At 45.3% G+C, this 26,500-nt stretch overlaps 1 protein-coding gene across 8 annotated transcripts in view; it reads left to right on the top strand.

Moving 5' to 3' along the window:
• The window catches only part of acot7 (acyl-CoA thioesterase 7), a 288,577-nt gene that overhangs the window by 59,539 nt on the left and 202,538 nt on the right, over window positions 1-26,500 (top strand). For all 8 annotated transcript variants that reach the window (XM_078425338.1, XM_078425332.1, XM_078425337.1 and 5 more), the window contains one exon: window positions 21,423-21,579. In XM_078425338.1, coding sequence (XP_078281464.1) covers window positions 21,423-21,579 — 157 coding nt within the window. The remainder of the gene's footprint in view (window positions 1-21,422; window positions 21,580-26,500) is intronic.

Here is a 26,500-nt window from a genome sequence, read left to right as displayed (position 1 = left end):
GAAGGACCAATCCAAATCTTGTACTCAATTCTGTTTGCAACAAAGGCCAATAAACCATTTGCCTTCCTAAGTAAAGAAAGAACTGCTGGAGGAACTCAGCGGGTCAGGCCGCATGTGTGGAGGGAATGAACAGATGACATTTCGGTGGGGACCCTTCAGATTATTGTGAACAATTCTAGTCACCCCATTACAGGAAGGGTGTTGAGGCTTTGGCGAGGGCGGTTTAGTTTAGTTTAGTTTAGCTCAGAGATACAGCGTGGAAACAGGGCTTTTGGCCCACCGGATCCCCAATTAACCTACAAACCTGTACATCTTTGGAGTGTGGGAGGAAACCGAAGATCTCGGAGAAAACCCACGCAGATCACGGGGAGAACGTACAAACTCCGTGCAAGAAGAGGTTTAGACAAATGATGCCTGGATTAGAGGGTATTAGCTCTAAGATTGGACAAATGGATTGGAGGGATATGGATCATTTGCAGTCAGATGAGATTAGTTAAGCGTGGCATCATATTCGGCGCAGACACAGTGGGCTGAAGGGCCTGTTCCTGTGTTGCACCTTTCTATGTCCTATCTGGAGTTTCTGGTGTCTCCATTTGCCTTCCTAATTGCTTGCTGTGCTTATGTATTAATATTTAGTGATGCATGCTCAACACTAACACTGTTTGCCATTGAGTACAACAGTACTGCATATTTCAGTTTTTTTCAATCAAAGTCGAAGACTTCATAATTTTGCACATTATTTTCCATCTGACCTGTTCCTCACCCATTCACCTTGCCTGTTAATATTCTCCTGAAGTCTCTTTACATCCTCCTAATTGGCTACACTGCCACCCACACAGCCACCAAGCTTAATATCATCAGCCTACTTGGTATAAAGTGCCTTTTTCTGCAAACTAAGCTTGGGAGTCTTCAGCTGCTCTTGCTTCATCATGCAAGGTTTAGAGATACAGCGTGGAAACAGTCACTTTGGCCCACTGAGCCCGGTGCGGACTCTGGTGCCCAGTGATCCTCATACACTAGCACTATCCTACACACTAGGGACAATTTACAATTTATACCAAAGCCAATTATCCTACAAACCTGTTCGTCTTTGGAGTGTTGGAGGAAACCGGAGCACCCGGAGAAAACCCACGTGGTCACAAGGCGAACATACAAACGTACAGACAGCGCCCGTAGTCAGGATCGAACCCGGGTCTCTGGCACTGTAAGGCAACAACTCTACCGCTGCGATACTGTGCCGCCCGAGGTTTTCCACTTTTACATGGAGACTGCTTTCAGGAATATGAAATAAGGCAATGGCATATTGGGAGAAGTATATTGTATTGGGCATGCCTTCCGCCCACAGTTGTTTCAATATGATAGAAATACCAATTGTCATTATTCTTTTTGGCAGTTGATATTTTGGGTTGGGACCCTTCTTCAGAATGATCAGAAGAAGGGTCCCGACCTGAAGCTTTGCCTATCCATTCCCTCCACAGCTGCTGCCTGGCCTGCTGACTACTCCAGCACTTTGTTTGCTCCACATTCTAGCTTCTGCAGTTCCTTCTGTTGCCATTGTTCTTATGATGGTCAAACTATAAGGTGTATTCCATTATACCAGACCAGATAGGCTAGGGTCTAAAGAAGGGTCCCAACCTGAAATGTCACCTATCTATGTTATCCAGACCCGCCGAGTTACTCCAGAACTTTGTGTCCTTTTTTGGAAACCATTATCTGTAGTTCCTTGTTTCTAAGCTAGGATACTGTCTGATTCACCCTACAAGCTAGGACATGTCCGATACATCTCTACCCCATTGCGGACATAGGACTTTGTCTATGGACCTGGTGCACTGCGCTGCTGAGAATGATGTTCTGCACCCTGTATCCTTCTCTTTGCTCTATCTATTGTACTTGAGTTTGACTTGATTGTATTTATGTCATGTATTATCTGATTTGATTAGATAGCATGCAAAACAAAGCTTTTCAGTGCAGCTCAGTACACATGACAGTAGTACACCTCAACCCAAATAATAGAAGATAGACACAAAAAACTGGAGTAACTCAGCGGGACAGGCAGCATCTCTGGAGAGGAAGAATGGGTGACGTTTTGTGTCGAGACCCTTCTTCAGACTGCTAAATAATGTTGGAAACTGCATGAGTGGTTTAATATTGATGTCCCCTAGTTGATGATGGGGCTTCAACCTTTCTCCACAGGCTCTATGCTTTGCAGTCTTATCCACTGCAGGCAAATGAAATCTGCAGATGTGGTGAACATTTGAAATAGTCACAAAGTATTCTTGCTATTAAATATCGTGAATTTATTAAAGTTTTGTTACGTGAGCTGCAAATGAGTTTTCATGTCAAACTCAGCATTACTGCTTGGCAAACTCTTCGCCTCCCCAAAATCAAATTTTGTGTTTCTGGAGGTAATTCCATTGCACGAATGTTTGAAAATATATTGGAATTTGATACTTCAAAAAAAAGATACACTTGGAATATTTCTTTGTGGTTCTATTATTTCTCAGTGCAGTGTGAGATGATTAAGCGTCATAGAGTGTTACAGTGGGGAAACAGGCCCTTCAGCCCCACTTGCCCACACCGACCAACATGTTCCATCTACACTAATCCAACCTGTCCGTGTTTGGCCCATATCCCTCTAAACCTGGCCTATCCATGTACCTGTCTAAATGTTTCTTAAATGATGCCATGTGTCGGAAAATAACTGCCGATACTGGTTCAAATCGAAGGTAGACACAAAATGCTGGAGTAACTCAGCGGGTCAGGCAGCATCTCAGGGGAGAAGGAATGGGTGACATTTCGGGTCGAGACCCTTCTTCAGACCCTTCTTAAATGTTGCCATAGTCCCTGCCTCAACTTCCTCCTCCAGCAGCTCATTCGATACACCCACTACCCTTTGTGTGAAAAAGTTATCCCTCTGGTTCCTATAAAATCTTTCCTCCTTCACCTTAAATCTATGTCCTCTGATTTAGAGGATATGTTGCATCTTGCCGGACGAGAACCAGCACTGGGAATTGCTGCTCACCGTCCCCACATCCATACACACCTGGGCCGGATGCCGGATGTGACTGCCATATTTAGCCAGTTGGTTACCGACAATCTGTGCCAGATGGCAAACTGGGAGCAACACTGTGCCAGCGGTGAAACCGGTGGGTCACTTCAACACCACCTGATATTCAGGGACATTAAAAATGTGTTTAAATTGAAGCACGTAATTAAGAAAGATTAGAATTAATTTTTAGAAAAGATTTGGTCATGGCTAGAGCTGATCTCTTACAGAGCCAGAGACCTGTGTTCAATCCTGAATACGGGTGCACTGTCTGTAGGGAGTTAGTACGGATGAGAGGGGATCTTATTGAAACGTATAAGATTATTAAGGGGTTGGACACGTTAGAGGCAGGAAACATGTTCCCAATGTTGGGGGAGTCCAGAACAAGGGGCCACAGTTTAAGAATAAGGGGTAGGCCATTTAGAACGGAGATGAGGAAAAACTTTTTCAGTCAGAGAGTTGTGAATCTGTGGAATTCTCTGCCTCAGAAGGCCAATTCTCTGAATGCATTCAAGAGAGAGCTAGATAGAGCTCTTAAGGATAGCGGAGTCAGGGGGTATGGGGAGAAGGGAGGAACGGGATACTGATTGAGAATGATCAGCCATGATCACATTGAATGGCGGTGCTGGCTCGAAGGGCCGAATGGCCTCCTCCTGCACCTATTGTCTATTGTCTCCCCGTGACCTGCATGGGTTTTCTCCGGGTGCTCCAATTTCCTCCCATGCTCCAAAGACGTGCAGGTTGTAGGTTAATTTGGTTTTGGTATAAATTGTAATTTGTCTCTCGTGTGTAGGATAGAGGTAGTGTACAGGGATCGATGGTCAATGTGGACTCAGTGGCCGATGGGCCTGCTTCAACGCTGTATCTCTAAACTAAACTAAACTAAGTTAAAATAAAATATGATTACTGTCTCAGCGATAGAGTTGCTGCCTTACAGCGCCAGAGACCCGGGTTCGATCCTGACTTTGCATGCTGTCTGTACGGAGTTTGTACGTTCTCCCTGTGACCTGTGGGGGTTTCCCTGAGATCTTTGGTTTCCTCCCACACTCCAAAGATGTACAGGTTTGTAGGTTAATTGGCTTGGTATAAATGTAAATTGTCCCAAGTGTGTGTAGGGTAGTGTTAATGTGTGGAGATCGCTGGTCGGTGCAAACTCGGTGGGTCAAAGGGCCTGTTTCCACACTGTATTTCTAAACTAAACTAAAACATAAAATGTATCTAAAAGTACAGTATAATTGTAGAGAACAATTATCCCCTCTGCCTCTGAATCTGCAAGCAGTCCCCAGTGATATCCATGCTGTTCTGATGCTTTCCCCAGCACTTCCTCCGCTGGAGGCAATGATTGAACTGCTGTCAGTGTCTATTGGTCTGCATGAAGGGCATCTGGGATTCTAGTCCAATTAAGTGGCCGAAAATCAGCAGGAACTGTTTTATAATTCAATTTGCGAATTATGGCTTAGCTGGCAAAGTTAGCATTTGTTGTTCATCCCCAATTGCTCTGGAAAATGTGGTGATGAGCTGCTTTCTTGATCCACTGCCATTCCTTTTATGGAGTCATAGAATCAAACAGCTTGGAAACAGGCACTAAGGCCCATTTTCATCAACCAAGATGCCCCATCTATGCTCGTCCCACCTACCTGTTTTTACAATATCCACAAGTCTCTTAAACACCACCATCGTATACCTGCCTCCATCACCACTCTTGGCAGCCCGTTCCAGGCACCCACCAACCTCTGTGTCAAATAAACCTTGCCGAGCACATCTCCATTCAACGTTCAGAAGATAGACACAAAATGCTGGAGGAACTCAGTGGGACAGGCAGCGTTTCTGGAGAGAAACAGCTAACAATGGCCTGTTTCCTTTATCATCGTAATTTTTTTTTCATATCTTTCATTCATTTATTCCATATCTATCTCCATCTCCATCTGTATCTCTCGTTTCCCTTTCCCGTGACTCCCAGTCTGAAGAAGGGCCTCGACCCAAAATGTCACCCATTCCTTCTCTCACGGGATGCTGCCTGACCCGCTGATTTACTCCAACATTTTGTGTCTACCTTCGATTTAAACCAGCATCTGCAGTTTTTTCCCCCCTACACATGGTACTTAGCTTGTTAGCTTGGACGCTGTAGAATCTGTATGGGTAGAACTGCGAAATAGCCAAGGGCAGAAAACGCTTGTTGGTGTCGTACACAGACCACCAAACAGTAGTAGGGAGATTGGGGTAGCATCAAGCAGGGAATTAGAAATGCCTGTAGCAATTATCATGGGAGACTTTAATCTACATATAGATTGGGCCAACCTAATTGGTAGCAGCGCTGAGGAGGAGGATTTTCTGCAATGTATATGGGATGGTTTTTTAAACCAATATGTAGAAGAATCGACTAGAGAACCGGCCATCCTAGACTGGGTATTGTGTAATCATATCATATCATATCATATATCTACAGCCGGAAACAGGCCTTTTCGGCCCACCAAGTCCGTGCCGCCCAGCGATCCCCGTACATTAACACTATCCTACACCCACTAGGGACAATTTTTACATTTACCCAGCCAATTAACCTACATACCTGTACGTCTTTGGAGTGTGGGAGGAAACCGAAGATCTCGGAGAAAACCCACGCAGGTCACGGGGAGAACGTACAAACTCCTTACAGTGCAGCACCCGTAGTCAGGATCGAACCTGCGTCTCCGGCGCTGCATTCGCTGTAAAGCAGCAACTCTACCGCTGCGCCACCGTGCCGCCCACGTAATGAGGAAGGATTAGTCAGCGATCTTATTGTGCAAAGCCCCTTGGGCAACAGTGACCATAATATGGTGGAATTTTGCATTAGGATGGAGAGTGACATGGTTAATTCAGAGAACAGGGTCCTGAACTTAAGGAAAGGAGACTTTGAAGGTTTGAGACGGGAATTGGCTAGGATAGACTGACAAATTATACTTAAAGGGTTGACGGTGGAGATGCAATGGCAACGATTTAAAGACCGCGTGGATAAACTCCAAAAATTGATCATCCCTGTCTGGCAAAAAAATAAAACGGGGAAGGCGGTTCAACCGTGGCTAACGAGGGAAATCAAGGATAGTGTTAAATCCAAGGAAGAGGCATATAAATTGGCCAGAGGAAGCAGCAAACCGGAGGACTGTGAGAAATTTAGAACTCAACAGAGGAGGACAAAGGGGTTAAATAAGAGCACGAAAGAAAGCTTGCGGGGAATATCAAAACTGGCTCTAAAAGCTTCTTTCATTATGTAAAAAGGAAAAACATTAGTGAAGACAAATGTAATTCCCTTACAATCAGAGACATGTGAATTTATAATGGGAAACAAAGAAATGGTAGAACAGTTAAACGAGTACTTTGATTCTGTCTACACTAAGGATGACACAAACAATCTCCCAGAAATACTAGGGGATCGAGGATCTAGTGGGAGGGAGGAACTGAAGGGAATCCACATTAGTCAGGAAATGGTGTTTACGTGTTTACTGTTGGGACTGAAGGCAGATAAATCCCCAGGGCCTGATGGTCTGCATCCCAGAGTACTCAAGGAGGTGGCCCTAGAAAACATGAATGCATTGGTAGTATAAGAAAATAACTGCAGATGTCTGAAGAAGGGTCTCAACCCGAAACGTCACCCATTCCTTCTCTCCTGAGATGCTGCCTGACCTGCTGAGTTACTCCAGCATTTTGTGAATGAATGCATTGGTGATCGTTTTCCAATGTTCTCTCGACTCTGGATCAGTTCCAGTGGACTGGAGGGTAGCCAATGTAACCCCACTTTTTAAGAAAGGAGGGAGAGCGAAAACGGGGAAATATAGACCAGTTAACCTTACATTGGCAGTGGGGAAGATGCTTGAGCTGATTGTTAAAGATGTTAAAGCAGTGCATTTGGAAAACAGTGACAGGATCGTCAAAGTCAGCATGGATTTATGAAGGGGAAATCATGCTTGACTAATCTTCTGGAATTTTTTGAGTTGTAACAAGTAGAATGGATAAGGGAGAGCCAGTGGATGTGATGTATCTGGACTTTCAAAATGCCTTTGACAAGGTCCCACACAAGAGATTAATGTGCAAAATGAGAACACGTGGTATTGGGGGTAGCGTATTGACTTGGATCGAGAACCAATTGGCAGACAGGAAGCAAAGAGCAGGAATTAACGGGTCCTTTTCAGAATGACAGGCAGTGACTAGTGGGGTGCCACAAGGCTCAGTGCTGGGACCCCAGTTATTTACAATATACAGTACCCTCCATAATGTTTGGGATGAAGACCTACCATTTATTTATTTGCCTCTGTACTCCATAATTTGAGATTTGTAATAGAAAACAAATCACATGTGGTTAAAATGCACATTGCCAGATTTTAATAAAGGTCATTTTTATACATTTTGGTTTGACCATGTAGAAATTACAGCAGTGTTTATACATTGTCTCCCCATTTCAGGGCACCATAATGTTTGGGACACAGCAATGTCATGTAAATGAAAGTAGTCATGTTTAGTATTTTGTTGCATAACCTTTGCATGCAATGACTGCTTGAAGTCTGCAATTCATGGACATCACCATTCTCTGGTGATGCTCTGCCAGGCCTGTATTGCAGCCATCTTTAGCTTATGCTTGTTTTGGGGGCTAGTCCCCTTCAGTTTTCTCTTCAGCATATAAAAGGCATGCTCAGTTGGATTCAGATCGGGTGATTGACTTGGCCACTCAAGAATTTACCATTTTTTAGTTTTCAAAAACTTTGTTGCTTTAACAGTATGTTTGGGATCATTGTCTTGCTGTAGAATGAATCGCCGGCCAATGGGTTTTGAGGCATTTGTTTGAACTTGAGCAGATAAGATGTGTCTATGCACTTCAGAATTCATTATGCTACTACCATCAGCAGTTATATCATCAATGAAGATAAGTGAGCCAGTACCTTCAGCAGCCATACATGCCCAGGCCATAACACCCCCACCACCGTGTTTCTCAGATGAGGTGGTATGCTTTGGATCTTGGGCAGTTCCTTCTCTCCTCCATACTTTGCTCTTGCAATCACTCCGATATAAGTTAACCGTCGTCTCATCTGTCCACAAGACCTTTTTCCAGAACTGTGTGGTTGCTCTTTTAAGTACTTCTTGGCAAACTAACCTGGCCATCATATTTTTGTGGCTAACCAGTGGTTTGCATCTTGCAGTGTAGCCTCTGAATTTCTGTTCATGAAGTCTTCTGCGGACAGTGGTCATTGACAAATCCACACCTGACTCCTGAAGAGTGTTTCTGATCTGTTGGACAGGTGTTTGGGGATTTTTCTTTATTATGGAGAGAATTCTTCTGTCATCAGCTGTGGAGGTCTTCCTTGGCCTGCCAGTCCCTTTGCGATTAGTAAGCTCACCAGTGCTCTCTTTCTTCTTAATGATGTTCCAAACAGTTAATTTTGGTAAGCCTAAGGTTTGGCTGATGTTTCTAATAGTTTTATTCTTGTTTCTCAGTCTCATAATGGCTTCTTTGACTTTCATTGGCACAACTTTGGTCCTCAGCAATAAAAGTTTCCAAAGGTGTTGAAAAGACTGGAGGAAAGACTAGGTGCTGAGAGTTCACTTGTACCTGCATTAAGGAGGCATTTAAACACACCTGAGCAATTACAAACACCTGTGAAGCCATGTGTCCTTAACATTATGTTGCCCTGAAATGGAGGGACTATGTATAAACACAGCTGTAATTTCTTCTTGGCGAAACTAAAATGTATTAAAATACCCTTTAATAAAATCTAACTATGTGCACTTTCACCTCATGTGATTTTTTTCTATTACAAATCTCAAATTGTGGAGTACAGAGGCAAATAAATAAATGATGATTTTTGTCCCAAACATTATGGAGGGCACTGTATATAAATGATTTTGACGAGGGAATCAAATGTAACATCTCCAAGTTTGCGGATGACACAAAGCTGGGTGGTAGTGTGAGTTGCAATGAGGATGCTATGATGCTGCAGGGTGACGTTGGTAGGTTGGGTGAGTGGGCAGATACTTGGCAGATGCAGTATAATGTGGATAAATGTGAGGTTATCCACTTTAGTGGCAAGAACAGGAAGGCAGATTATTATCATAATGGTGTCAGATTAGGAAAAGGGGAGTTGCAACGAGACCTGGGTGTGCTTGTACATCAGTCACTGAAAGTAAGCATGCACGTACAGCAGGCGGTGAAGAAAGCTAATGGCATGGTGCCCTTCATTGCGAGAGGATTTGAGTGTAGGAGCAAGGAGGTCCAACTGCAGTTGTACAGGGCCCTGGTGAGACCACACCTGGAGTATTGTGTGCCATTTTGGTCTCCTAATTTGAGAAGGACATTATTGCTATTGAGGGAGTGCAGCGTAGGTTCACCAGGTTAATTCCCGGGATGTTGAGACTGACATATGATGAAAGAATGGGTCGACTGGGCATGTATTCACTGGAATCTAGAAGGATGAGAGTGGATCTTATTCTTAAAGGATTGGACAGGCTAGATTGAGGAAAAATATTCCCGATGTTGGTGGAGTCCAGAACAAGGGGTCACGGTTTAAGAATAAGGGATAGGCCATTTAGGACTGAGATGAGGAGAAACTTTTTCACCCAGAGAGTTGTGAATCTGTGGAAGTTTCTGCCACAGAAGGCAGTGGAGGCCAATTCACTAGATATTTTCAAGAGAGAGTTAGATTTAGCTCTTAGGGCTAAAGGAATCAAGGGATATGGGAAAATGCAGGAAGGTGGTACTGATTTTAGATAATCAGCCATGATTATATTGAATGGCGGTGCTGGCTCGAAGGGCCAAATGGCCTACTCCTGCACCTATTTTTTTATGTTTCTATGTTTCTACTTGCCTCAACTGCCTCCTCTGGCGGCTCGTTTCATATACCCACCACCTACTAAGTGAAAAAGGTGCTCCTCAGGTTCTTATTAAATCTAAAACCTGTGTCCTCCGGTTGATGATTCCCCTACTCTGGGTAAATGACTGCATTCACCCTATCTACCCCTCCCATGATTTTATACAGCTCTAATAGATCGGCCATCAGCCTCCTGCCTGCGCTCCAAAGAATAAAGTCCTTGCCTGCCCAACCTCTCCCTGAGTCGTCAGGTCCTGGTAAAATCCTCGTAAATCTTCTCTGCATTCTTTCCAGTTTAATGACATCCTTCTTATAGCAGGATGACTAAAACTGAACACAATATTCCAAATTCCTATCCTCCTGTGACGCGCATTTCAGGGAACTATGTACCCGCACTCCTCGATCCCCTCTGCTCTACAACATTCCCCAGAGTCCGGCCATTCACTTGAAGGTCCTGCCCTGGTTTGACGTCTCAAAATGTGACACATTGCACATCTGCATTAAACTCCCTGAGCCCGTTCCTCAGCCCACTTGCCTAGCTGATCAAGATTCTGCTGTAATTATTGATAACCATCTTCGCTATCTACGATACCAGCCATTTTAGTGTCATCTACAAATTTAATAATCATGCTTTGTACGTTCGAATGAGGGTTATAAATGATGTGCAGGAAAATGAGATTAGTTTATCTTGGCATCATGTTTTGCATGGACATTTTGGGCCTGTGTTATACTGTTCTATTATGTTTCCACTCAAATCCTCTTAAGACTTCTTCCTCTCATCTTAAACCTTTGCCTTATTGTCTTTGAAACCCCTATCATGGAAAAAAGAAATCATAGAACGTAGAAAAGTATAGCACAGCAACAGACTCTTCGGCCCACAATGTCTGTGCCGAACATGAAGCCAAAATAAACTAATGGACAGAGAGGAGACACGGGTAAAGGATCCATGCACGTCATCAGGGAGGACATGTACTAAAATAAGAGGACATCTCTGATGTCCCAGAATGGAAGGCCTCATCTTGGGAGCAGATAATGCAGAGACCGAGAAATTGAAAGTAAGGTGCAAGGAGGTGCATTCACTAACTGTGGGAGTCGGTGGGTTCATAGTAGATGTCAGTCGATAGTCCGTCCCCTGTGATGGAGACAGGGAGATCTAGAAAGTGGAGAGAGATGTCAGTAGGGTTGCCAACTGTCCCGTATTAGCTGGGATATCCCGTATTTTGGGCTAAATTGGTTTGTCCCGTATGGGACCGCCCTTGTCCCGTATTAGGCCCAGGGCTGCTGTGGGCCTGGACACTAGGAAAAAAACTGCAGATGCTGGTTAAAATTAAAGGTAGACACAAACTGCTGGAGTAACTCAGCGGGTCAGGCAGCATCTCGGGAGAGAAGTAATGGGTGACGTTTCGGATCGAGACCCTTCTTCAGACTGAAGATCTGTTTTTTGAACTAAAATACTTTATTTCTGAGTTGTTTTGCACAAGCCAACCTTACCCTTCCCTCCCCACCCTCTCCCCAGCCCCACGACAGTCCCGACTGAGATTAAATGGCCCCTGTAGCGCACGGTTCAGTTTGGGCACGGCGATCTATGGGCGTGTCCCAGTCCCCAGCGCTGTGCGGGCCGCTCCGCTCCGTCCCACCGGTCACTCCGCACTCCGTCCCGGCTCAGCGACGATTCCGGTCCGGGCTCCGGCTTCTCCTGCGGCCACTTCGCCTCTTGCCCCTATGGCTCCCCTGACGAAGCCCCAGTCGATGCTGATGGGCTGCCCGGCCAGCTCCAACCCGGTCAAACCCCCCATGGCCGCCTGCGCTCCTTGTAGGTCTCGTACTCCACCAGAGCACCACCCTTGAGGGGCCAGTGCGCCGGTTCAGGTTGAGGTGCAGGTTCTTGATCTCACCGTACTCAGCAAACTTGTCGTAGATGTCCTTCCTCCTCGGTGGCTTCCTCATGGACCCCGGTCACAAACAGGATCTACTCCTCCACCGCGCGTTGAGGGCCCGGTTCGTTGCGTCTTGCTCCACGGAGTCATAGTCTTCTCGCAGCCTGGATCGAGCGCCTGCCTCGGAGCCAAATCCTCGCCCCTTCCTCTACCTCGCCTTCTCCTTCAGTTTGTGGATACTTTCATGGCCAAGTCCTCGCCGCCGCCTCATGGAGGTCCAGCAGAAGATGGGTGACGTTCGGGTCGAGACCCTTCTTCAGACTGAGGAAGGATCTCGACCCAAAAAGTCACCCATTACTTCTCTCCCGAGATGCTGCCTGACCCGTTGAGTTACTCCAGCATTTCGTGTCTACTTCCGGACAGTGTAGGCCCGGAGGCCCAGGCGCCGTCTAACGGAGTTTGCATAGCAACCCCCCTCCCGGCCCGGGCGGCCACCATTGGTGGAGTGGGAGCACGTGGCCCCTGGCTGGGTGAGGTCACGTGGGGTGCAGGGCGGTGACGTCACCCTGTCCCGTATTTGGGAGTGAGGAAGTTGGCAACCCCAGATGTCAGAGATAGTCCAAGTGAATTTGAAGGCAGTGTGGAAGTTAGTGGTAAAGTTAATGATATCAACAAAAATTCTGCATGGGTGCAGGAGGCAGCTCCAATGATGTAGTGGAGAAAGAGTTGGGGGATAGGACCAATGGATGTTTTGGATCAAAGACTAATTGATGTTACCAACAAAAAGGCAAGCATAGCTGGGGCCAATGCTAGTGCCCATGGCTACACCTTTAACTTAAAGAAAGTGAGAGGAGTCTGTCAAAGGAGACGTTGTTGAGGGTTCCACCAGGTGGAGGAGAGTGTTGGTCGAGGGGAATTGATGAGGTCTCTGTTCAAGGAAGATGTGGAGGGCATTGTGACTTTCCTGGTGGGAATGGAGGTGTAAAGGGAGGGGGCGGCCATGATAAAGATGAGGCAATCAGGGCCTCAGAATTGAAAGTTATTAAAGGGTTGAAGAGCATGTGCGGTCTCTCGAATGTAAAATGTACAATTAACAGCTGTGTGCGTTCCTCAGGGATGTGGGAGGAAAATGAGCACCCAGAGGAAGCCCATACGGTTTGGTTTAGTTTAGTTTAGAGATACAGCATAGAAACAGGCCCTTCGGCCCACCGAGTCCACACTGCCCATCGATAATCTGTTCACACTAATTCTACGTTATCGCACTTTGTTATCTACTTCCCACATATTATGGGCAATTTACACAGGCCAATTAACTTACAAACCCGCACAGCTCTGGGTTCTCGGATATGGGTGAAACAGGAGAAATCCCAAGTGGTTAGTGGGAGAACGTGCAAACTCCACACAGACAGCACCCAAGGTCAGGATTGAAGCTAAGTTTTTGGCGAGATGCGGTAGCAGATCTACCCGGTGTGCCGCTGGGACTTCCAGCACAAGTGGCAATCCGCTGGGATTGTTATTTGTCAATTATCAGCCCAGACCCGAATGTTGTCTGGATAACTGCCAACAAAACTCAACACACTGAGGCCCATTTAGAAACATCGTGCTTTCTCTTTGCTGCCTTGCTGTCTGTTAGAATACCTTCGTGTAATTGGGTGCCTGGGCTTGCTGGATGACAGTGTAGCTGCTGGGGGGTGCTGGGAACACATGCCCAGCAGCAGCCACTGTCAGATAAAATGAGCTTGCCGCATAGATCGCCTGATCTTCATGGGCAGCTTTCTTTGAGGTCAGAGATGATTGCCCTTGCCTTGCTACAGTGTGGAAAATCAGAATCATTAAATATCTTTCTCAGGTGTGCTTTTGATAGTTATAGAAGGTAGGACGTTAAAGTGCTCAAAATGTGCTTTGTCCGTTGGGGGTTTTGAGTCTCTCTTGCCAGAAATCACACACAGCCTCCAGTTTTGATCTGTTCTTAGGTTTTGTGTCGTTTTTGTTCTTTGAGATTGTAATTTAAACTGGGGCTGTTCATGAAGTTGTTACCCATTCGTGTATAAATTCTAAATCAAAACCCCAGAAGCTTCGAAATGCAACAGGTATTTAAAGTTTTTGTGATCGATTTTTTTCTCTGGTCTATCAGGACTTATTTCTTAGAACATAGGACAGTACAGCATTGAACGGGCCCTTCGGCCCACATTGTCTGTGCTGAACGTGAAACCAAGACCATCACTTATCTACTTGCACACAAGCCACATCCCTCCATTTCCTGCATATCCATTTGCCGATCCAAAAGTCTTTTTAGTGGCACTAATGTATCAGCTTTAACCACCAGTGCATTCCGAGCACTCGGTGTACATCTTTAAACCTAGCCCGTCTCAGCTTAAAGCTTAGTTCTCTAGTCTTTGACATTTCTGCCTGGGGAAAAAGGTTCTGATTGCCTATCCCATTAATGCTCATAATTATGTATACTTCGTTAATGTCTCCCCTCAGCCTCTGACGCTCCAGAGAAAACAGTCGAAGTTTGTCCATTTTCTTCCTTATAGCCAATGCCCCTTAATCGAAGCAGCATTTTGATAATCCTCTTCTGCACCCTCTCCAAAGCCTCCACATCTTTCCTGGAATTGTATGCAATACTCTAAAGAAAGATCCCAACCTGAAATGTATTTGATTTTTCCCCACTGGGAAAAACATTCTGACTCTCTATCCTATCTCGTGCTTCTCGTAATTTTACATACTTCTATCAGATCTCCCTGCAACCTCTGGTGTTCCAGAGAAAATAATCCAAGTCTATCCAACTTCTTCCTGCAGCTAATACCCCAAATCCAGGCATCATTCTGGTAAACTACCCAGGCATTTCCAAAGCTTCCACATCCTTCCTGTATTGGGGTGACCAAAACTGTACACAATACTCCAAATGCAGCCTAACCAAAGTCCGTGCAAGTTGCATAAGGGGTAGGCCATTTAGGACTGAGATGAGGACAAATTTCTTCATCTAGAGTGTTGTGAATCTGAGGAATTCTCTGCCACAGAAGGCAGTGGAGGCCAATTCACTGGATGTTTTCAAGAGAGAGTTAGATTTAACTCTTAGGGCTAAAGGAATCAAGGGATATGGGGACACAGCAGGAAGGGAGTAGTGATTTTAGATGATCGGCCATGATCATATCGAATGGCGGTGCTGGCTCGAAAGGCTGAATGGCCTACTCCTGCACCTATTTTCTATGTTTCTGTGTTTCTATCTTGACCTCCCAACTCTTATACTCAATGCCCCTTCCTATGAAAGTAAACATACCACATGCCTTCTTTACCACTCTGTCCCCTTGTGTTGCCACTTTCATTGATTTATTGACTTGACCCCAATTTCCATGGTAAGGAGATTTCTATTGATCCCATGCTGCTTTGATGTGTTTAAACAAAATGTATTAAATTATATTGTGCTTTAGTGCTGCTTTGGGACAATGAGTAATTGATATAATGCCAATGGACTTGCCTAACTACAACTCTCTGATGGAATCAAATAGTGGTCATGAAGTGCAATAGGCAGCTGGGAAGGGGAATACAATAGGTGGTCAATACTATCGTTCTCGTTTGGTACCAACAATCGAAGACTTGGTTCTCATTCTCCCAGTCCAAGGTTGTGCTCAAGTATTGCCGATGTACAGTCATGTAATCAGGGATTGGCCATTCAGGGTGGAAAGGAAAAGAGAGTTCTTGATCCATGGGGTGGTAAATCTTTGGAATACGCTACCCAAGAGAGCCAAAGAGGCACTGTTACTGTATAGATTCAAGACCGAGATCAATGGGTGATTAGATATTGAGGGAAACGAGTTTAGTGCAGGAAGGTGATGGTGAGATGAATGGTCAGCCATGATCTCGGTGAATAATAAAGCATCAGGAGGGAGTGAATGGCCTTCTCCTGCTCCTATTTCTCATGTTTGCCCTTCAGTATGTGATTCTAATCTCACCACGTCTGCAAAACACACTGCCTACAGCTGTCTGTAGAGCAGATGTGTGTCTGCCTATTGTAACCAGCATAGGTGTAGAGGCAGATGTGTGTCTGCCTGTTGTAACCAGCATAGGTGTAGGGGCAGGTGTGTCGCTGCAAGTTGTAACCAGCACAGGTGTAGAGGCAGATGTGTAGTTGTGTGTGGTAACCAGCACAGGTGTTGGGGCAGATGTGTGGCTGCCTGTGTAACCAACGCAGGTGTAGAGGCAGATCTGTAGCTGTGTGTGGTAACCAGCGCAGGTGTAGAGACAGATGTGTGGCTGCCTGTGTAACCAGCGCAGGTGTAGAAGCAGATGTGTGGCTGCCTGTGTAACCAGCGCAGGTGTAGAGGCAGATGTGTGGCTGCCTGTGTAACCAGCGCAGGTGTAGAGGCAGATGTGTGGCTGCCTGTGTAACCAGCACAGGTGATGGGGCAGATGTGTGGCTGCCTGTGTAACCAGCACAGGTGATGGGGCAGATGTGTGGCTGCCTGTGTAACCAGCGCAGGTGTAGAGGCAGATGTGTGGCTGCCTGTGTAACCAGCGCAGGTGTAGAGGCAGATGGTTGCCACTGAGCCAGAGAAAACCCCCAGACTGAACTGTCGGTGATGATTCACTGGTAACCTCATCAATTTAACTTCAGGCAGAGCACTCAGGTGGAATTATGTTGAAGAGAAGAGGTCTCCTCTTTTTCAGCTTCAGTAGTTTTGACTGAGGCAGCAAATAAAATTAACGTTTTTACTGTGTTTGGTTCTTTTCTGTAACCACATGTGATTCCTATCAGCTGTAAAGAAAGAATGGGCCATTGTTTGTCTGGGCATTTTCTCAACACACAACAAGAAGCCTTCCCATGACTTTCAGTTTGAAGGAGGGTCTCGACTCGAAACGTCACCCATTCCTTCTCTCCAGAGACGCTGTCTGTCCCGCTGAGTTGCTCCAGCTTTTGTGTGTCTATCTTAGGTTTAAACCAGCATCTGCAGTTCCTTCCTACACTAGCAGTAGATGGATGCAGGTGAACAGAGTAGATGGTGCAGATAACAACCAGGTGGAGGTGGGAAAGGTGGATAAAGGTGATAAGAGAAAATAAAAAGCCTGCAGATAGTGTAATCTGATAGACAATGGACAGGGATTGTGAGTTATCTGAACTTGGAGAAGTCAATGTTCATGTTGTTGGGTTGTAGACTACTCAGGCTGAATGCACAATGCTGTTCCTCTTGTTTACACTTGGCATCACCCTGGCAGCGGAGAAGGCCGAAGTTGGTGTGGGAAATGGGAAGGGCAATTAAAATGGCTGGCTAGTTCCTTCCTACACTATAACAAGTTTCACTGATATGGTGCCTACAATCCAATAACCTTCCAAGAGAACATAGGAAGGAACTGCAGATGCTGGTTTATACCACAGATAGACACAAGGAACAGCATCTCATATATCACTTGGGCAGCTTACAACCCAGATTTCATGTTGATTTCTGTAACTTCAAGTAGCTCCTGCATTCCCTCTCCTCCCCTCTTCCCTTCCCTCCCCCTCCACCCAAGTCATCTTACAGTTCTACTGGTTGCATCCTTGTATCCCTCTTGTTATCACACCTTCCACAGCCAACAATGGGCCATTATGGGTTCCACCATACCTTAGGTCATTATTTGTTGCCGGCCCTGATTTGTGCTGGCATTTTCTCACCTCCAGTTTATTCTCCCTTTCCCCCCCTCCCTCTCCCACCTCTTCTTTCACTCTGAAGAAGTGTTCCGAACTTAAACATCATCTATTCTTTTTCACCAAAGAGGCTGCTGGATGCTGAGTTACTCCGGCATTTTGTGTCTGACCTATTGAATGTTTAACTTGTATTATCAAGCAATTTTAAAACTGAGTCACAATTGAGATATAAGCGCAGGTGTACTATTTGACGTGCAAAAGAGTCACAGAAACAGGGAAGCTGAGGATCAAGACAACTGAAAACAGGGCACTCAATAAAGAAGTGGAAGAAGTCAAGGATGACCAGGGAGCTGGGTTCTGTTCAGGTGGAGAGAAGATCAAAGCAGAATGCAAATAATAGATGAAATGTGGCCAGAGGCTGTGGTAAAGGTGAATATACATTCTTGTTAGTCTGTTTCTTTGCTTCATCAGAATCAGAATTCAGAATCAGAATGACCTTTATTTGTCATCCAAAAAACAAGTCTTTTGGATGAGATTTTGTCACCCACAGTCCAACAAATAAGCAAATTACACAAACACAAACACAAAAAGAAACATCTCACAGTCCTAGAATGTTATGCCTCAGGAGTAATCTATTTGGCCTATCAAATCATTGCTATGTAAGTTTAGTTTAGTTTAGAGGAACAGCATGGAAACAGGCCATTCTGCCCACCGAGTCCACGCCGACCATGGGTAGCCCGTAAACACTAGTTCTGTGTTATCCGACTTTTTCATCCACTCACTATACAGGAGGGGCAATTTCCCAGCGGCCAATTAACCTACAAACCTACACATTTTGGGGATGTTGAAATTGGAAAATTGCAAATATTACCCTGCTGTTCAAGAAGGGAGCGAAGCAGAAGAGTGGAAACTGTAGGCCAGACGGTTTGCATGACTTGCAGTGGTTTGTAAGATTTTAGTGTTCATTATTATAAAGGACTACACCAAGTGGACCCGTTGGGCCCAAACCTCTCCTGCATTGGTGCAGCACCCTCTCCTCCATTCCCCCTCCCCCTCCCTCCCCTCAATCCCTTCCCCCCTCTCCTCCCCTCCCCCTCTTCCCCATCCCCCCTCCTTCTCCCTCCTCCCCCTCTCTCCTCCCCCTCCCCTCCCTCCCTCCTCCCCTCCCTCTCTCCCCCTCCCTCCCCTTCCCCTCTCCCTCTTCCCCTGCTCCCCACTCCATCCCCCTCAACTCCTCCCTCCTCCCCTCCCTCCCCCCTCCCTCCCTTCCTCAATAAGGAAATAAGGGAGGGGTTTCTGGTTAGCCTCAGGGGTTGGTGCTGGGGGCATTACTCTTCACAATGTATATCAATGATTTGGATGAAGGGATTGAAGGCTTTGTGTCCAAGTTTGCAGATGATATGAAGATAGGTTGGAGGGGCAGGTAGTGTAGAGAAAGCAGGGACTCTGTAGAAGGACTTGGACAGGTTGGGAGAGTGGGCTGAGAAGTAGCAGATGGAATACAGTGTGGCAAAGTGTGGAGTCATTCATTTTGCTAGTAGGAATAAAGGCGTAGACTATTTTCTAAATGGGGAGACAATTCAGAAATTGGAGGTGCAAAGGGACTTGGGAGTTCTGGTGCAGGATTCTCAAAATGTAAATTTGCAGGTTGCATCGGTAGTAAGGAAGGCAAATACATTTATTTCAACAGGGCTAGAATACAAAAACAGGGATGTAATGCTGAGGCTTTATAAGATACAGTGCAGAAACAGGCCCTTCGGCCCACCGAGTCCCAACGACCAGCGATCCCCACACATTATCACAACTCTACTAGGGGTTGTTTTGGGCCCCATATCTGAGGAAGGATGTGCTGGTGTGGAGAGGGTCCAGAGGAGGTTTACGAGAATGATCCCAGGAATGATTGGTTGATCTCATTGAAACTTACTGACTAGTGAAAGACCTGGATAAAGTGGATGCAGAGAGGATGTTTCCCCTAGTGGGAGAGTCTAGGACAAGAGGCCATTGTCTGAGAATAAAACCTTTAGAAAGGAGATGAGGAGGAATTTCTTAAAGTCAGAGGGTGGTGAATCTGTGAGATTCATTGTCACAGATGGATGTGGAGGCCAAGTCAATTAATATTTTGAAGGCGGAGATTGACAGACTCTTGATTAATACGGGTGTCAGAGGTGATGGGGAGAAGGCAGGAGAATGGGGTTGAGAGGGAAAGATAGATCAGCCATGATTGAATGGCGGACTTGATGGACCGAACTTGTGAACTTATGTGTGAGGAAACCGGATCACCTGGAGGAAAGGTATGTAGGAAAAAAAACTGCAGATGCTTGTTTAAATCAAAGATAGACACAAAATGCTGGAGTAACTCAGCAGGCCAGGCAGCATCTCGGGAGAGAAGGAATGTGTGACGTTTTGGGTCGAGACCATTCTTCAGACTGAGAGGAAATCCACATGCTAACAAGGAGAATGTGCAAACTCCACCCAGGCAGCACCCAAGATCAGGAGCCAGCCTGGGTCTCTGGCACTGTGAGCAGCAGGTCTACCGGCTTAAGTAAGGACATGCTTTATCAGGAATGAGGAGACTGTCATACTACTTACAACACCACAGGCTGTGTTAATCTCGCAATAAAGTTGTCGACTCTATTTCATGACTTTACAATTCTAACCACTGCCTAACAGATCTGGGTCATGTATTATGAATATTGGGAGCTGGCATACTGATCCCTGCTGCAGGGGGATTTAAATCAATCAATAACTTGCATTTCAGTAGCCCGTTTAATGTAAGTGCTTGCAAAAGCATTTGTAGGAATGCTGTGAGACAAATTTTGAGACTGAACCAAAGTGGTGTTCATAGGTGACCAAAAGCTTGAATAAGGAGCTAGACTTTTAAAGAATGCCTGAGAAGAGAAGGGTGAGGCTGGGATACGGAGAAATGTAGGTAGGGAATTCCATAGCAAGAACCAGTGAGAGCTGACAGCGAGCCACTGGACTGGAGGTATTGAGAGATTTTACCTTTAAGTTACCTTGAGATCCCTTGAAATACAATAGTGCCACTTAAGAGAAGTTTGGATAGGTGCGTGAATATGCAGGGTTTGGAGGGATATAGATAATGTGCAGGCAGATGAGAGTTTGTCTGGGCATCATGTTCGGCACAGACATTGTGGGCTGAAAGGCCCGTTCCTGTGCTGTAATAAAACAATGACCAATTCGTATCGTGAGTTCCTCCAGACAATGCATTAAATAAAAAGAACAGTGGTCAGTGACAAGGAATATTGGCAGAGACTCTTCATCAAGGGGTGGCATGGGATTTCTTCTGCTCAAATCAACAATAAATAGAGCTTTTGATCTAATTTCAGATCTGGAAGACGGTACTTCCAGAGGTGTGACAGTAGCTCACTGCTGACAGAAATCTCAGCCTGAATTACATCCTCGTGTTGTAGGGTACGATTTTTGCTCACACGCATTTTATCTTGTCCCTCTGATGTTTGCACAATGAGGATCTGAGTTTGGTATTGAAGTGGCAACAGCTGATCTCCTTCCTGAGGGCATGGTGTTTGCAAGTATTGCAGCTCAATGAAGAGATTGGTTTACCATAAATTAATGCCGGATTAGTTCAGGGCCTGGGAACCTGTCAATTACAAATTTCAGAATAAAGATTGATTTAAAATTAATAGGAAAAACAAATATGGATTTGTAAAATGCACTATTCCTGAGTGTGTCATTAGTGATTAACGAGGGTAGACACAGAATGCTAGAGTAACTCAGCGGGTCAGGCAGCATCTCAGGTGAAAAGGAATGGGTGACGTTTCGGGTCGAGACCCTTCTTCAGACTGATGTCAGGGGAGTGGACGGGACAAAGATAGGATGTAGTAGGAGACAGGAAGACAGTGGGAGAACTGGGAAGTGGGAGGGGATAGAGAGGGACAGAGGAACTATCTGAAGTTAGAGAAGTCAATGTTAATACCGCTGGGGTGCAAACTGCCCAAGCGAAATATGAGATGCTGTTCCTCCAATTTGCGCTGGGCCTCATTCCCTTATCCACTGTCTTTCAGGAACGAAGTGTGGCTGTACTAGCTCGTGTGGAGCGAACGGACTTCCTCTCGCCAATGTCCATCGGTGAAGTGGCTCATGTCAGTGCTACGATAACCTACACGTCAAACCACTCTGTTGAGGTCCAAGTAAATGTGATGGCTGAAAATATTCTTAATGGTAGGGAATATGTGTTAGTGTGTGCATGTGTATCTTGTATCTCCATGCTCACTACGCAGCTGTTTACATCCATAGGATTCGGAATAGAGAAATACATATGATCTAAAGCAACCAAACTGTGGAAACAAAGAACTAGATGCTGGTTTATATCAAAAATAGACACAAAGTGCTGGGGTAACTCAGTGGGTCAGGCAGCATCTCTGGAGAAAAAGGATGGGTGACGTTTCGGGTTGGGACCCTTCTTCAGCCTTCAGTCCCGACCCAAAATGTCACCCATCCTTTTTTTCCAAAGATGCATGCCTTACCTGCTGAGATTTTCCGGCACTTTGTGGCTATGTTTGATCTTAAGCAATAATTGGAATCCAGCTGTCTGATGTCAAAGGTTCATTAAACTCCATCTGTTACTGTTATCTCTCAAGCTTATCACCCACACCATCTGACAAGGAACCAACCTTGAATCCTAGGTAGACACAAGATGCTGGAGTAACTCAGCGGGTCAGGCAGCATCTCAGGAGAGAAGGAATGGGTGACGTTTCGGCTTGAGACCCTTCTTCAGACTGATGTCAGGGAAGGGGGCGGGACAAAGATGGGATGTAGTTGGAGACAGGAAGACAGTGGGAGAACTGGGAAGGGGGAGGGGAAAGAGAGGGACAGAGGTTAGAGAAGTCATTGTAGAAAGCAGGGCACGGAAGGAGAATTGTTGGGAAAAGCGGCAGATCGACCTTGAATCCTCATTAATTTGCTTCCATAGTTGCTCTAGGCAATTACTACCCTCTTAAGTACAATAGATAAATCCCCTATTTATATGAGCAGAGTATATTTCCACTTGTAAAAGTCGTGATTATAGTTGATGTATTGATAGATTTCAATATATTTGTGTCTGTGGAATACAGAATTTCTGTGAGCTTCCCCTGGGTGTTCCATGCATGTGTAGGCAATGTAATTACTGCAGTACTTTCAAAGAAAATATCCTTCCTCATTCCTGGAGTGTCCCATCTGTAGAAGTTTAATCAATGTTCACAGTGGCCAATTTTATCTTGCAAATAACGACCAAAATAGATTGTAATCTTCCGGATCTGAAAATCTATACGTTACTATAAATCTCATCTTGTATATTTGTTCAGTGGTAAATATATTTATACCCGAAATACAGCCAAAATGGTACACGACAGCGCAACAATTTTAGGCCCACCTTACTCACCATTGGCCAGCAGTTCAAATGTTATATTTTAAAAGTCATTCACTTTTTAAACTTAAAAAATCACTTTTTAAACTTTAATAAACCCCTTTTCCACTTGCCCTGCCCGTCAGCCGCGCTTATGCAGTAATACCTCCGTGTTCGACGCCAAAATGGAAACACAACAGGTCCGTGCCTGCGCAGTTGGGGCCCGTTGATCTAATACAGATGCTCCCCGACTTACGATGCTTCCACTTTGCGATGGTGCAAACGGCAGTGACCCGGGGTGGGGGGGAGGGGAGGAGGGAGGGATAAGGGGGGTTGAGGGGGGATGGAGTGGGTGAGGAGGGGGATAGGGGAGGAGGGGGTTGAGGGGGGATGGAGTGGGTGAGGGGGGTAGGGGAGGAGGGGGTTTGAGGGGGGATGGAGTGGGTGAGGGGGGTAGGGGAGGAGGGGGGTTGAGGGGGATGGAGTGGGTGAGGGGGGTAGGGGAGGAGGGGGGATGGAGTGGGTAAGTGGGGGGGAGGAGAAGGGGGTGGGGGAGGGGAGGTTGCTAGACCAATGCAGGAGAGGTTTGGGGGAGTTTTAAGGGTGGGTTGAGGGGGGATTCAGTGAGTGAGGGGGGTGAGGGGAGGAGGGGGGATAACGGGGATTGAGAGGTGATGGAGTGGGTGAGTGGGGGGGGGGAGGCGAAGGGGGGGAGTGGGGGAGAGGGGAAGGGGGGGAGTGGTGGAGGGGAGGGTGCTGCAGGAGACCAATGCAGGAGAGGTTTGGGTCCAACGGGTCCACCCTTTTCTAGTGGTTGAGTGTTGCGCACACAGATTTGCATGCCTTCGAAATCCTCATCAGTGATATGCCTATTTTAAAATCATGCCAGGAAATTCATTGGACACTAGGACTGTCGATGCTGGAATCTTGAGCAAAACACAAAGTGCTGCAGTAACTCAGTGGGTCAGGCAGCGTCTCGGCAGAACATGGATAGACAACATTTCGGATTGGTGTTCCTTCTTCAGAGTGAAAGTAGGAAGGAGAGAAAGCTGGAAGAGAGTTGGGAATCCATTGTGCTTTATTTGGAAGAGCATTCCTACAACTATTGCAAGAATCTAATTTTCTGCACTGTAGCCGATAAATTGTCACAAATCTGCCTCCTTAAGTGACTGGCTATTGGGCATCAAGTATCAATTAATGAAAAGAAAAATCTCGAAATCCGACTTAATGGAAAAAAAAGTAGAAAGAACGTTTTCACAGACGGTCTGAAGAAGAGTTTCAACCCAAACTGTCACGCATCCTTTTTCTCCAGAGATGCTGCCTGACCCACTGAGTTACTCCAGTACTTTGTGTCTATCTTCAGTATAAACCAACATCTGCAGTCTCTTTCTACACATCTCCACAGACCTCTGAGCATTTCCAGTGGTTTCTGTTTTTATTGATCACTATCTGATCAGTTGCTTTCTCTTTGGTTATTAATTGTTTGAATAATAATCTATTGGAACTAACTGTTTTTTCTTTTTGTTTCATTGCCCTATTTGTAAAATATTAAATACATCATGTACATGATAGTGTATGAAAATAACTGCAGATGCTGGTACAAATCAAAGGTATTTATTTTATAAAATGCTGGAGTAACTCAGCAGGTCGGGCAGCATCTCAGGAGAGAAGGAATGGGCGAGATGCCTGACCTGCTGAGTTACTCCAGCATTTTATAAAATAAATACCTTCATGTACATGATATATGTATATGTAGATATGCATCAATATATTTATGATTTTTTATATTTTTCCTTGAACAAAAAATTGTTCATTCTGAATCCACAGAAAATTATTTTCCAGCAGGGCTTAAAGTGAATCAATTTTCCGTTCTAATACATTGGTGAGTGGTGTAAATGGAGCATCTTTACTGCTTGAACAGTCTGCTTTACTGGGCAGCTCATGCCCTGAAAAAGCATAAAAGGACTGACCTTGTTTCAATGACACGAGCAATCCAAGCTACAAAGTCCATGCGTTATATCACATGTTCATTTGGACAAATTGCCGAGTTGAAGTATATTACATTGATTAAAAGTGAAATGTTGGCAAGAGGTCGAGAGAGGGAGTTTTATTGGCCATGGCACTGGAAGCAGATGGTAAGACAGGTTGTACACTGCACAATGCAAAGGGTTAAGGTGATCGCAACGGCTGCACTATCTTGAGGTGAAACCTGTGGGAGGGAAAGTTGCCAAAAGGCTGAAACGTTGAGCAGAGTCTAAGGACTTAATCAAAGATTAGGGTGACATTATTCTGTACTATTTTTGGAAAACCCCAGTTAATTCCTTGAAGTTAGATTCTGGCTAGCTCTATTTTAATTATAGTCTAGCTTACTCACAAGGGAGACCAAATCCCACTATGTGAAATAAATGATTTGAACAAAGAAATGAGGCTAATGAATCTGTAATTGGTATGATGGGGGAGAAGAAGTGAGCATAATGAAAGAGTTACTTTCAACAAAGAATGAGCGGAGGAAGTGCAGATAATGGCCAGTATAACATTTCATGAATTTCGCCCGCCTAGGCAAGGTTCCGATGTTCAGCTTTCTCATGAAACCTGAGTGAGCAGAGCTGGTGTGTTCAAAACAAAGGTCAGCGGTTTTTTGGAAATTAAAGGATCAAGGAAAATGGGAGTGTTGAATAAGGATGATGAGGTAGAATATCAGCCGGCACAGTGGTGCTGTGGTAGAGTTGCTGTCTTACAAAGAACTAGATGCTGGTTTATATCAAAAATAGACACAAAGTCAACAGTCAACAGAGTGCTGGAGTAACTTAACGGGTCAGGTAGCATCTCTGGAGAAAAATGAATGGCGACTTCTCTTCTGCAGCGACTTCTTATCCAAATCTTGACAGGAAAATCTGAAAACTTGAAACAATTTAAAAATGCCGAGAATATTCAGTGTGTCAGACATCTTCAGGCATTGTGTCAGGTAGACACAAACTGCTGGAGTAACTCAGCGGGGCAGGCAGCATCTCTGGAGAGAAGAAATGGGTGATGTTTCAGTCGAGACCCTTCTTCAGAAGTCTGAATGTAATTTAGTGTAGAGATAGTTTAGTTCAGTGTAGTTTAGAGACAGCGTGGAAACAGGCCCTTTGGTCCACCAAGTCTGTGCCGACCAGCGATCCTCATACAATAGCACTATCCTACACAAAATTGGGACAATTTTCAATTTTACCAAAGCCAATTAACCTGTAAACGTGTACGTCTTTGGAATGTGTGAGGAAACCGGAGCACCCGGGGAAAACCCATGTAGGTCACGGGGAGAATGTACAAACTCCATACAGACTGCACCGCAGTCAGGATCAAACCCAGGTCCCTGGCGCTGTCAGACAGCAGCTCCACTGCTGCACCCCCTCAAGTAATGTTGTACAGATTATATAATAAATCACAATGTTCTCTGCAAAGTTAGGTAGACGTCTGGATATGAACTGGAAGTTAAAAAGAGATTCTGATGTTGCACCTTGATCAAACAATTATGAATACTGAGGATATCAGTGGTCGGTGATCTCTTGAAACATTGGAGCAGAAAAGAAGAGTGCTGAAAGAATTAAAAAATATGGGACAGAGTAATTTTTTCAATCTCTTACCTTGACGGAGATGCCATTTTTTTCTGTATTGGCACTGCGGCCTAACATCGAGGAGTTGGCGGCCTTTCCTGTAGACCGTCCCGGCGCTTCATGCCGTGGGTACGGCGCGGACTTTAACATCACGGAGCTTGCG

Source organism: Rhinoraja longicauda, chromosome 30 (assembly GCF_053455715.1).
Source record: "Rhinoraja longicauda isolate Sanriku21f chromosome 30, sRhiLon1.1, whole genome shotgun sequence".
Lineage (NCBI taxonomy): Eukaryota > Metazoa > Chordata > Chondrichthyes > Rajiformes > Arhynchobatidae > Rhinoraja > Rhinoraja longicauda.
This window is presented reverse-complemented; position numbering and strand designations above follow the sequence as displayed.